The sequence below is a fragment of the Salvelinus alpinus genome, chromosome 31, assembly GCF_045679555.1.
Source record: "Salvelinus alpinus chromosome 31, SLU_Salpinus.1, whole genome shotgun sequence".
In the NCBI taxonomy this organism is placed as follows: domain Eukaryota; kingdom Metazoa; phylum Chordata; class Actinopteri; order Salmoniformes; family Salmonidae; genus Salvelinus; species Salvelinus alpinus.
Window position 1 is genome coordinate 33,430,619 of NC_092116.1, and position 12,541 is coordinate 33,443,159.

The 12,541-nt window shown below is 45.9% G+C and overlaps 1 protein-coding gene across 1 annotated transcript in view; it reads right to left on the minus strand.

The window, feature by feature from the left end:
* Positions 1–871, minus strand: part of LOC139561524 (endonuclease domain-containing 1 protein-like) — a 150,312-nt gene extending 149,441 nt beyond the window's left edge. Inside the window, exon 1 of the mRNA XM_071378718.1 lies at positions 561–871. Coding sequence (XP_071234819.1) covers positions 561–570 — 10 coding nt within the window. The 5' untranslated portion in view covers positions 571–871. The remainder of the gene's footprint in view (positions 1–560) is intronic.
* Positions 872–12,541: the final 11,670 nt, after the last annotated feature.

Below are 12,541 nucleotides of genomic sequence, written 5' to 3' on the forward strand. Positions count from 1 at the left end.
TGACCACTAATTATACCAGACAGGACACATCTTCATACAGAGGAGTTTATCCAACCCTCCTTGTCCAGTCTTGACCACTAATTATACCAGACAGGACTCATCTTCATAGAGAGGAGTTTATCCAACCCTCCTTGTCCAGTCTTGACCACTAATTATACCAGACAGGACACATCTTCATACAGAGGAGTTTATCCAACCCTCCTTGTCCAGTCTTGAACACTAATTATACCAGACAGGACTCATCTTCATAGAGAGGAGTTTATCCAACCCTCCTTGTCCAGTCTTGACCACTAATTATACCAGACAGGACACATCTTCATACAGAGGAGTTTATCCAACCCTCCTTGTCCAGTCTTGAACACTAATTATACCAGACAGGACTAACTCTAGGCCAGTTCCTCTGTTTACTTCAGACACATCTTCTTCCACATTTCATCACAGAAAAGTTAATCAGTTAGATAATGTTTACCCAGTGGCATCCTGAGGTATTGATAGATCATGAGAGAAGAAAATATTAAATGACCATTTGTAAGCTGCTCATTTATTATGAAAAAACTCACCCCAGCACATTCTGAGGCAGGAAGGACATCACCCTCTTCTGGTCTTCACCCCACCAGGGAAAGGAAAGTGATGAACTGTGAGCTCTGTAGGAGGCTCCTGGTAAACAGCATCCGGTCAATCCACTGCTGCTTCTTGTTGAGAGATGCCCGCCGGCTCTCTGGAATCACCAGCTGCATTTAAGGGAGAGAGAGAGAGAGGCAGGAAGGACATCACCCTCTTCTGGTCTTCACCCCACTGGGGCAAGTTCAGAAGACTGGGGTGGATACAAGGGGGCCTGGGGTAGATCACCAGGGACAGGGGCTGAAAGTGAGGCAGGAGGGAGTGCTGGAGGTACCTGTACGTCCAAGGGTTCATACCTAATACATACAGAAAATACATAAGTGACAGCTACAGTACTAAGCATTCTCAGCACCATGACAGCAGATCTACAGCATGAAAGGTAAGTGACAGATACTAGATTTAGTTGTGTAACTAAAGGACAAAGAATGCATAGGCCTTTATGACAGATACAGGAAGGAGTGTAATAATGGAAGGGGTTTCATCTGTAAAAAGTCCACACTGCATTTATGGAAAGCTGTGTATCATTCAATACATGGACAAATAGTAAGATTAACACAATGCATATCTTCCATTATTGTAAAGTATTCATGCTTGTAGAATGCCAAGGGAATTGAAATGCAAGGCAAATATCCCGATTATCACACCATTAAAGTAGATAACATAATACATGTATTAGCTAATCCATGACTGATACATGTTGAATAAAACTGTTATACACTGGAAACGAAAATAAACTACTGTACAGTAGCATGCTAAAGTTACTGTACTGTAGCCTGCATCACGTAAACACTATTTCACAACTTCACAGACGTCTTACACCATACAACAAAGCACGAATATAAGCGATAGTATGCATTAAAATAGCTACGATTGTAAAAATAGTATTGAAAATGCAGACAAGTGGCCGCTGATTGTACCGGTAGTTACCGATACCAAACCAATGCTACGGGTATCATAGGTAGATGACTGCAGAGATTGAACTGTATAATGTTTTCAATTCGCTTTTCCATTCTTCTTACAACTTCACAGATGTAGCAATAAGATTACAATCCATTTCATCCAACCTTATAAAAGATACTTACTCTATAACTCTCCGTTTGATGTAAACAATGATCCGATGAAGGGAAAGTGTCTTCTTCTTCGATGGAGTTTAACGGCGGTTGACATCCAATGTTAAGGTACATTACCGCCACCAGCTGGACGAGGTATTAAATAAGAAACGTAAAAACAATATCCCGGATAAGAGGTAAAACGATATCATATAAAATAAAACACGTCAACTAAAAAAAGCATCATACGTCTTCAATCACAGTCCACTCCAAAATACATCCCTACACCGGCTCAGGGGCCTGTGATGGGGCTACATTCACCGACAGGATTTCTTGCACCGAGGAAATCAGGAAGACCCCCAAAAACTTTCAGCTGCATTCACAATGATTCCAATGTTCTTAGACTTCTTCTCTGCTTGTGTTGTACAGTTTATGACCATTGTATTATTTATGCCATTTCCCACCTGGACAAAATGAACACCTGTGTGATAATGCTGTTTGTTGACTACAGCTCGGCGTTCAACTCCATAGGGCCCTCAAAGATCATCAATAAGCTTAGGACCCTGGGACTAAACACCTCCCACCGCAACTGGATCCTGGACTTCCTGACGGGCTGCCCCCAGGTGGTAAGGGTAGGTAACAACACATCCGCCACGCTGATCCTCAACACGGGGCGCCTCAGGGGTGTGTGCTCAGTCACCTCCTGTTCACTCATGACTGCATGGCCAGGCACGACTCCAACCCCATCATTACGTTTGCTGATGACACAACAGTGGTAGGCCTGATCACCGACAACGATGAGACAGCCTATAGGGAGGAGGTCAGAGACCTGGCCGTGTGGTGCCAGGATAACAACCTCTCCCCCAACATGATCAAGACAAAGGAGATGATTGTGGACTATAGGAAAAGGAGCACCGAGCACGCCCCCATTCTCATCGACAGGGCTGTAGTGGAGCAGGTTGAGAGCTTCAAGTTCCTTGATGTTCACATCACCAACAAACTATCATGGTCCAAACACACCAAGACAGTCGTGAAGAGGGCAAGACAAAGCCTATTCCCCCTCAGGAGACTGAACATATTTGGCGTGGGTCCCCAGGTCCTCAAAATGTTCTACAGCTGCACCATCGAGAGCATCCTGACGGGTTGCATCACTGCCTGGTATGGCAACTGCTTGGCCTCCGACCGCAAGGCACAACAGAGGGATGTGTGTACGGTCCAGGTTTCCTGCCATCCAGGACCTCTATGCCAGACAGTGTCAGAGGAAGGCCCTACAAATTGTCAAAGACTCCAGCCACCCCAGTCATAGACTGTTCGTTCTGCTACCACATGGCAAGCGGTACCGGAGCACCAAGTTTAGGTCCAAGAGGCTTCTAAACAGCTTCTACCCCCAAGCCATAAGACTCCTGAACAGCTAGTCAAATAGCTACCCAGACTATTTGCATTGTCCCCCTTCTATGCTGCTCTTGTTATTTACTGCTGCTCTTTAATTATTTTTAATTAAATAAAGGTAAATACATTTAATTTGTGCCTTTGTCTTTGATTTGATAGCCTTCACATGCCCCACAGGGCTCAAACTGTTTGAATCAATGTTGTTTTCTGCGCATTAACTTAGCTAGCCAACGTTGCCATGACATCGCCTAGAAGTGTGATCGGGGATTTCTATTGGACAGTTTCTATACATCTTCATACTGGTTGCGAGATGTCGCCACTAGATGGCGCTGCTGTTCTGTGTATCTGAGTGTGATACTATATAGTACTAGTGAGCCAAGTTAGGCATGACTTACTACGCGCTGAATGGAGCTGTATGCGTACTACAGAGTTATGCTGAAGTAAAGACTAACTAATCAACATTACCTTGCTCTTGTATAGAATAAACACCGTACAAAACAATACTAAACCATCTTTGGAATAACTGACAACTAAAAGAGAGCTTTCAATAATCACTATTTTTAGCTCAAATACATTTCTCCAATGTTGAATTGTCTCATATGGGAATCACTTGGCTACATTTACAAGCCATACGTACAAAACACCAGACTTTCAAATGCTTCATTACAGATATTTTATTCCTTCCAAGAAGAAGATTGATTACATTTAGAAAATAAAGTAGGATCTCTATGGTTACAGTGATATAACAAACAGAACTTGACATACCGATAAGGGGAACAAGAGAAACCTAGTCAGTTGAAGGAATTCATCCCGAACGTGTTTTCTGCATCTAACCCAAGCCCTCTGAATCAGAGAGGTGGGGGGGACAGCCTTAATCAACATCCAAGGCACCCAGGGAACAGTTACTGTTGTTGGGGGTTAAATGCCTTGCTCAAGGGCAGAACGGCAGATGTTTCCACCTTGCCTTCTCAGGGACTAGAACAAGCAACCTATCAGTTACTGTCACAATGTTCTAACCTCTAGACTACCTACAGTATACAGGGGCAATATGCAGCTCAAACAATAACACATTGTCTCACCCCGTCACTGTTTGGGTTAACAGCTGAGGGAAAAGGGCTGGAGAAATGTAATCACTCTCAAATTCATAGACAGAGCTTCTGATGCAATGACTGACAATCCATGATATCAAAATTATAGTTTCAACCATGTTTTGAGGGTATACAATGTTTGTTTACAACTAATACAGCTGTCTACTACAGCAGGTCAGGTCAGTAGTCTACTAAAGCAGGTCAGGTCAGTAGTCTACTAAAGCAGGTCAGGTCAGGAGTCTATTAAAGCAGGTCAGGTCAGTAGTCTACTAAAGCAGGTCAGGTCAGTAGTCTATTAAAGCAGGTCAGGTCAGTAGTCTACTACAGCAGGTCAGGTCAGTAGTCTATTAAAGCAGGTCAGGTCAGTAGTCTACTAAAGCAGGTCAGGTCAGTAGTCTATTAAAGCAGGTCAGGTCAGTAGTCTACTACAGCAGGTCAGGTCAGTAGTCTACTACAGCAGGTCAGGTCAGTAGTCTATTAAAGCAGGTCAGGTCAGTACAGTAGTCTACTAAAGCAGGTCAGTACAGTAGTCTTCTAAAGCAGGTAAGTACAGTAGTCTACTAAAGCAGGTCAGTACAGTAGTCTTCTAAAGCAGGTCAGTACAGTAGTCTACTAAAGCAGGTCAGTACAGTAGTCTACTAAAGCAGGTCAGTACAGTAGTCTACTAAAGCAGGTCAGTAGTCTACTACAGCAGGTCAGGTCAGTAGTCTATTAAAGCAGGTCAGGTCAGTACAGTAGTCTACTAAAGCAGGTCAGGTCAGTAGTCTACTAAAGCAGGTCAGGTCAGTAGTCTACTAAAGCAGGTCAGTACAGTAGTCTACTAAAGCAGGTCAGTACAGTAGTCTTCTAAAGCAGGTAAGTACAGTAGTCTACTAAAGCAGGTCAGTACAGTAGTCTTCTAAAGCAGGTCAGTACAGTAGTCTACTAAAGCAGGTCAGTAGTCTTCTAAAGCAGGTCAGGTCAGTAGTCTACTAAAGCAGGTCAGGTCAGTAGTCTACTAAAGCAGGTCAGTAGTCTTCTAAAGCAGGTCAGGTCAGTAGTCTACTAAAGCAGGTCAGGTCAGTAGTCTACTAAAGCAGGTCAGGTCAGTAGTCTACTAAAGCAGGTCAGGTCAGTAGTCTACTAAAGCAGGTCAGGTCAGTATTCTACTGTGCTGATAGTTCAGAAAGTATTGTCATTAATAGTGAATGTTGATCACAGAGTGAATCTCAGGTCAGACTAAACCAGGTCCATTATTACCTGCTTGACCTGATGATGTCACAGGTTCCTGGTGGTTATGTCACTACATCATCATCACCAGCACAGAAACAAATACAACAGGTAGGTAATAACCTTTGACCCCAACAGAGACACAGTCATCATAGACACAATGATCACGTACATCCCGATCCTTGAGGAGAAGCGCTCTCGGAATATCACCTTTTGGACACTGATCTGGGGGGTTAGGGGTTAGTGGTAGGGTTAGTGGTAGGGTTAGGGGTTAGTGTTAGGGTTAGGGGGTAGTGGTAGGGAGTAGGGGTTAGTGGTAGGGAGTAGGGGTTAGTGATAGGGTTAGGGGGTAGTGGTAGGGTTAGGGGTTAGTGGTAGGGTTAGGGGTTAGTGGTAGGGAGTAGGGGTTAGTGGTAGGGTTAGGGGTTAGTGGTAGGGTTAGGGGTTAGTGGTAGGGTTAGGGGGTAGTGGTAGGGAGTAGGGGTTAGTGGTAGGGTTAGGGGTTAGTGGTAGGGTTAGGGGGTAGTGGTAGGGAGTAGGGGTTAGTGGTAGGGTTAGGGGTTAGTGGTAGGGAGTTGGGGTTAGTGGTAGGGTTAGGGGTTAGTGGTAGGGAGTAGGGGTTAGTGGTAGGGTTAGGGGTTAGTGGTAGGGTTAGGGGTTAGTGGTAGGGAGTAGGGGTTAGTGGTAGGGTTAGGGGTTAGTGGTAGGGTTAGGGGTTAGTGGTAGGGTTAGGGGGTAGTGGTAGGGTTAGGGGTTAGTGGTAGGGTTAGGGGTTAGTGGTAGGGAGTTGGGGTTAGTGGTAGGGTTAGGGGTTAGTGGTAGGGTTAGGGGTTAGTGGTAGGGTTAGGGGGTAGTGGTAGGGTTAGGGGTTAGTGGTAGGGAGTAGGGGTTAGTGGTAGGGTTAGGGGTTAGTGGTAGGGAGTAGGGGTTAGTGGTAGGGTTAGGGGTTAGTGGTAGGGAGTAGGGGTTAGTGGTAGGGAGTAGGGGTTAGTGGTAGGGTTAGGGGTTAGTGGTAGGGAGTAGGGGTTAGTGGTAGGGTTAGGGGTTAGTGGTAGGGAGTAGGGGTTAGTGGTAGGGAGTAGGGGTTAGTGGTAGGGTTAGGGGTTAGTGGTAGGGTTAGGGGTTAGTGGTAGGGTTAGGGGGTAGTGGTAGGGAGTAGGGGTTAGTGGTAGGGTTAGGGGTTAGTGGTAGGGTTAGGGGGTAGTGGTAGGGTTAGGGGTTAGTGGTAGGGAGTAGGGGTTAGTGGTAGGGTTAGGGGTTAGTGGTAGGGTTAGGGGTTAGTGGTAGGGTTAGGGGGTAGTGGTAGGGTTAGGGGGTAGTGGTAGGGAGTTGGGGTTAGTGGTAGGGTTAGGGGTTAGTGGTAGGGTTAGGGGTTAGTGGTAGGGTTAGGGGGTAGTGGTAGGGTTAGGGGTTAGTGGTAGGGAGTAGGGGTTAGTGGTAGGGTTAGGGGTTAGTGGTAGGGTTAGGGGTTAGTGGTAGGGTTAGGGGGTAGTGGTAGGGTTAGGGGTTAGTGGTAGGGTTAGGGGTTAGTGGTAGGGTTAGGGGGTAGTGGTAGGGGTTAGGGGGTAGTGGTAGGGTTAGGGGTTAGTGGTAGGGTTAGGGGTTAGTGGTAGGGAGTAGGGGTTAGTGGTAGGGTTAGGGGTTAGTGGTAGGGTTAGGGGTTAGTGGTAGGGTTAGGGGGTAGTGGTAGGGTTAGGGGTTAGTGGTAGGGTTAGGGGTTAGTGGTAGGGAGTTGGGGTTAGTGGTAGGGTTAGGGGTTAGTGGTAGGGTTAGGGGTTAGTGGTAGGGTTAGGGGGTAGTGGTAGGGTTAGGGGTTAGTGGTAGGGAGTAGGGGTTAGTGGTAGGGTTAGGGGGTAGTGGTAGGGTTAGGGGTTAGTGGTAGGGTTAGTGGTAGGGTTAGGAATTAGTGGTAGGGTTAGGGGGTAGTGGTAGGGTTAGGGGTTAGTGGTAGGGAGTAGGGGTTAGTGGTAGGGTTAGGGGGTAGTGGTAGGGTTAGGGGTTAGTGGTAGGGTTAGTGGTAGGGTTAGGGGTTAGTGGTAGGGAGTAGGGGTTAGTGGTAGGGTTAGGGGTTAGTGGTAGGGTTAGGGGTTAGTGGTAGGGTTAGGGGTTAGTGGTAGGGTTAGTGGTAGGGTTAGGGGTTAGTGGTAGGGAGTAGGGGTTAGTGGTAGGGTTAGGGGTTAGTGGTAGGGTTAGGGGTTAGTGGTAGGGTTAGGGGGTAGTGGTAGGGTTAGGGGTTAGTGGTAGGGTTAGGGGTTAGTGGTAGGGAGTTGGGGTTAATGGTAGGGTTAGGGGTTAGTGGTAGGGTTAGGGGTTAGTGGTAGGGTTAGGGGGTAGTGGTAGGGTTAGGGGTTAGTGGTAGGGAGTAGGGGTTAGTGGTAGGGTTAGGGGGTAGTGGTAGGGTTAGGGGTGGACTGGACACCCCCACCATAATGATGGTTCAGCATGTTATTCAGGCTGTCCACAGGAGATCTGGGACTCTGTTGTTCAGATCGTTGTTGATGTTGTTGAGAACTGCTCCAGTCACCATAGACTGTTGTCTGGTCGTTAGCATCCTTACAGTTCTTCACAAGAGCTTCTCTGACTCTCCATTTTACACCATCTGCCTCGGTTGAAGGATCTTTCCTGTGGGGAACGGCGTTTGTCAGGGTGAACGTGGACTTATTGGTATCATCATCATGTACTAACATGGGAAAAGGTGACCTCTGTCCATATCCATGTTGTTTTATCGTAGTCTGCATCCGCAGCCTGGTGGTCGACTCTTACACCTTTATAATCTACCTCCATGTCACGTTGACTCTTACACCTTTATAATCTACCTCCATGTCACGTTGACTCTTACACCTTTATAATCTACCTCCATGTCACGTTGACTCTTACACCTTTATAATCTACCTCCATGTCACGTTGACTCTTACACCTTTATAATCTACCTCCATGTCACGTTGACTCTTACACCTTTATAATCTACCTCCATGTCACGTTGACTCTTACACCTTTATAATCTACCTCCATGTCACGTTGACTCTTACACCTTTATAATCTACCTCCATGTCACGTTGACTCTTACACCTTTATAATCTACCTCCATGTCACGTTGACTCTTACACCTTTATAATCTACCTCCATGTCACGTTGACTCTTACACCTTTATAATCTACCTCCATGTCACATTGACTCTTACACCTTTATAATCTACCTCCATGTCACGTTGACTCTTACACCTTTATAATCTACCTCCATGTCACGTTGGGCATTTATATCTTCAAGCTGCAGAAACATCAGTCAGACTTTAAAACTTTTTTTAAAGTTCATACGTTTAACTCACACAAAAAGTCACAATTTCACAATCCAGACTTAAGATATGTTTCAAAAAGGAGTGTCTATATTTGACAAAGCGGTTTTATGCGCTGACAGATGGAAGATGATAATTAGGAGTTCTTTAAATTATGAGTCCTCACTGTCCGACGCCGAGTCAAGACCGAGACACTCAAATTGTGGTCTCGATACTGGACTCCGAGTACTACAACACTGGCTTGCACTAAACCAGGAAATGCAGTTATCAGGAGAATGTTATTGAATTGTGACTAGAAAAACAAATTTAGTTCACTTCAGAGAGTTTTCACTTATACAAAGTATCAGGAGTCGACTGTCAATCATCACCTTCCAAAATATTCCAATATCACGAATGAGTAGAATTAGACGAGAATGGATGAGAAACACTCTTGGACAGATGGAAGCAAATGTATCCGACACCAAGACACTCATTATGTGGTCTGGAGACGGAACTGGAGTCCTACAACACTGCTTCATCACAATGTAAGATAAATGTGTTGGATACAAAACAAACCCTGGCATATTATAAAGGAGAACATGTCCAAATTAATTATGTGCATGCATATCAAACAGGAATATATATTAAATGAATACATTATGTGGTAAAACCGTGTTGTTTGTGTGCACAGAGACAGAACCTCCCTATCAGAAAACACCTTTACTTGACATCATAAAATAAACATAACATAACTTAGCTCGATCCTTCTTCAGGGCCGCCTCCTCGTATTCGGTTCCGTACCCCGGGAGCTTCTCGCCCTCCTCTCTTTTCCTCCCCCGCAGCGCTCCATTTAGGCGGCCTGCACGGCTGGTTGGTACTCTCCCCTAATTGCTGCCATCAGCGTCTCCATTCCGGGTTCTCCCAGCAGAGGGAGCCAACGTCACGGCACGTACCTCCCCTCCACCACCAACCCCCGGGGTAGACCTCCCAGGATACCACCATTGTTGTGTTTCTCCTCGCAGGGAATTAGACAGATGAACTGCATCCTGTCCAAGCCTCCAAACCAGAACCGTGGGGAGACATCAGCACTGGTCATGTTTAATAATATAAACTCTTATTGGTTTCCTGTATCTGTGCATGAACCCTTGGAACACAGTCCATTGTACAAAACAAGTCATCCCCAAGTGAGGGACATCAAGGAGATGAACCTCCAACACTCGGAAGCTTGTTGGGTACATGAAGGCTCATGACAGTTACGTATTCTTTGTTCCAGACCCTTTCTGACCTCATTCAACTAATTGTGATCTACATTGAGGACCATGAATAGTTGAACAAGGTGTTTGTGCTGGGCTGGCAGGAAAGATAACGTGTCCACAGTGCAGTACCCTGGGACAGAAATCACCCACATCTGTATTTTACAATGAGCTTTATGAGCTATAATGAGCGGACAATTCTGCATGATAGAGAACAATGTGTGGATCTACTTCCATCTAACCACAGTGATGCTGCTGATTAAACTCCTAACTAACTCCTGGGAGAGGGTGATGTTCCTGTTGGACCGGAGGTTCCCAACTTCTTTACATCTGTCTGGGTGATGGGGAGGGATGTGCTTCAACCTGAGGAGAACAGAGCAGAAACATAAGGGGGGGAATTAACCTCACTGCTCAAATGTCAGTGTTGGTTCAAGTTGCTGAGAACCTCCAACTACCTTTATTAATGTGCAATGGTTTTGTAAACAGTTTTGCATATTCATAGGCTTGATCAAGTTGTAGGCATTGTATGTAATCAGCTATACACTCGTGGTGGTGGAAAACGGTGTTTCATAAAGTAGGCATATCTTTCCGTTTTTATCCGCCTTCGATATTAAATCGAGTTCTGTAGAAAATCGACGCCTTGCAGCAGAATGTTTTCACGTACGAACCGGTCCACGGGGAATACGAATATAGACGGCTGCGTGCAATGCCTTTGGGCGGTAAGATGAAACAACTATATCTCCATCTGTATTGACTGATCATGTAATAATGTACAAATAACTTGGCTGGCTAACATGCCTAGATTGAACAGAGTACAGCTGGTTAGCTGCATTTCGGCCAAAGGGGGCGGTGTTGCAATCTACTGCAAGGATTGCCTGCAGAGTTCTGTTTTACTATCCAGGTCTGTTCCCAAACAATTTGAACTTCTACTTTTAAAAATCTACCTCTCTAAAAACAAGTCTCTCACTGTTGCCGCCTGCTATAGACCACCCTCTGCCCCCAGCTGTGCTCTGGACACCATATGTGAACTGATTGCCCCCCATCTATCTTCAGAGCTTGTGCTGCTAGGCGACCTAAATTGGAACATGCTTAACACCCCAGCCATCCTACAATCTAAGCTGGATGCCCTCAATCTCACACAAATTATCAATGAACCTACCAGGTACCACCCCAATTCCGTAAACACGGGTACCCTCATAGATATCATCCTAACCAACTTGCCCTCCAAATACACCTCTGCTGTTTTCAACCAAGATCTCAGCGATCACTGCCTCATTGCCTGTATCCGTAATGGGTCAGCGATCAAACGACCTCCACTCATCACTGTCAAACGCTCCCTGAAACACTTCAGCGAGCAGGCCTTTCTAATCGACCTGGCCGAGGTATCCTGGAAGGATATTGATCTCATCCCGTCAGTAGAGGATGCCTGGATATTTTTTTTAAATGCCTTCCTCACCATCTTGAATAAGCATGCCCCATTCAAGAAATTTAGAACCAGGAACAGATATAGCCCTTGGTTCTCTCCTGATCTGACTGCCCTTAACCAACAGAAAAACATCCTATGGCGTTCTGCATTAGCATCGAACAGCCCCCGTGATATGCAACTTTTCAGGGAAGCTAGAAACCAGTATACACAGGCAGTTAGAAAAGCCAAGGCTAGCTTTTTCAAGCAGAAATTTGCTTCCTGCAACACAAACTCAAAAAAGTTCTGGGACACTGTAAAGTCCATGGAGAATAAGAACACCTCCACCCAGCTTCCAACTGCACTGAAGATAGGAAACACTGTCACCACCGACAAATCCACTATAATTGAGAATTTCAACAAGCATTTTTCTACGGCTGGCCATGCTTTCCACCTGGCTACCCCTACCCCGGTCAACAGCACTGCCCTCCCCTCTGCTACTCGCCCAAGCCTTCCCCATTTCTCTTTCTCCCAAATACAGTCAGCTGATGTTCTGAAAGAGCTGCAAAATCTGGACCCTTACAAATCAGCCGGGCTAGATAATCTGGACCCTTTCTTTCTAAAACTATCTGCTGAAATTGTTGCCACCCCTATTACCAGCCTTTTCAACCTCTCTTTCGTGTCGTCTGAGATTCCCAAAGATTGGAAAGCAGCTGCGGTTATCCCCCTCTTCAAAGGGGGGGATACTCTTGACCCAAACAGCTACAGACCTATATCTATCCTACCCTGCCTTTCTAAGGTCTTCGAAAGCCAAGTCAACAAACAGATTACCGACCATCTCGAATCCCACCATACCTTCTCCGCTATGCAATCTGGTTTCAGAGCTGGTCATGGGTGCACCTCAGCCACGCTCAAGGTCATAAACGATATCTTAACCGCTATCGATAGGAAACAGTACTGTGCAGCCATATTCATTGACCTGGCCAAGGCTTTTGACTCTGTCAATCACCACATCCTCATCGGCAGACTCGACAGCCTTGGTTTCTCTAATGATTGCCTCGCCTGGTTCACCAACTACTTCTCTGATCGAGTTCAGTGTGTCAAATCGGAGGGTCTGTTGTCCGGACCTCTGGCAGTCTCTATGGGGGTGCCACAGGGTTCAATTCTTGGACCGACTCTCTTCTCTGTATACATCAATGATGTCGCTCTTGCTGCTGGTGAGTCTCTGATCCACCTCTACGCAGACGACACTATTCTGT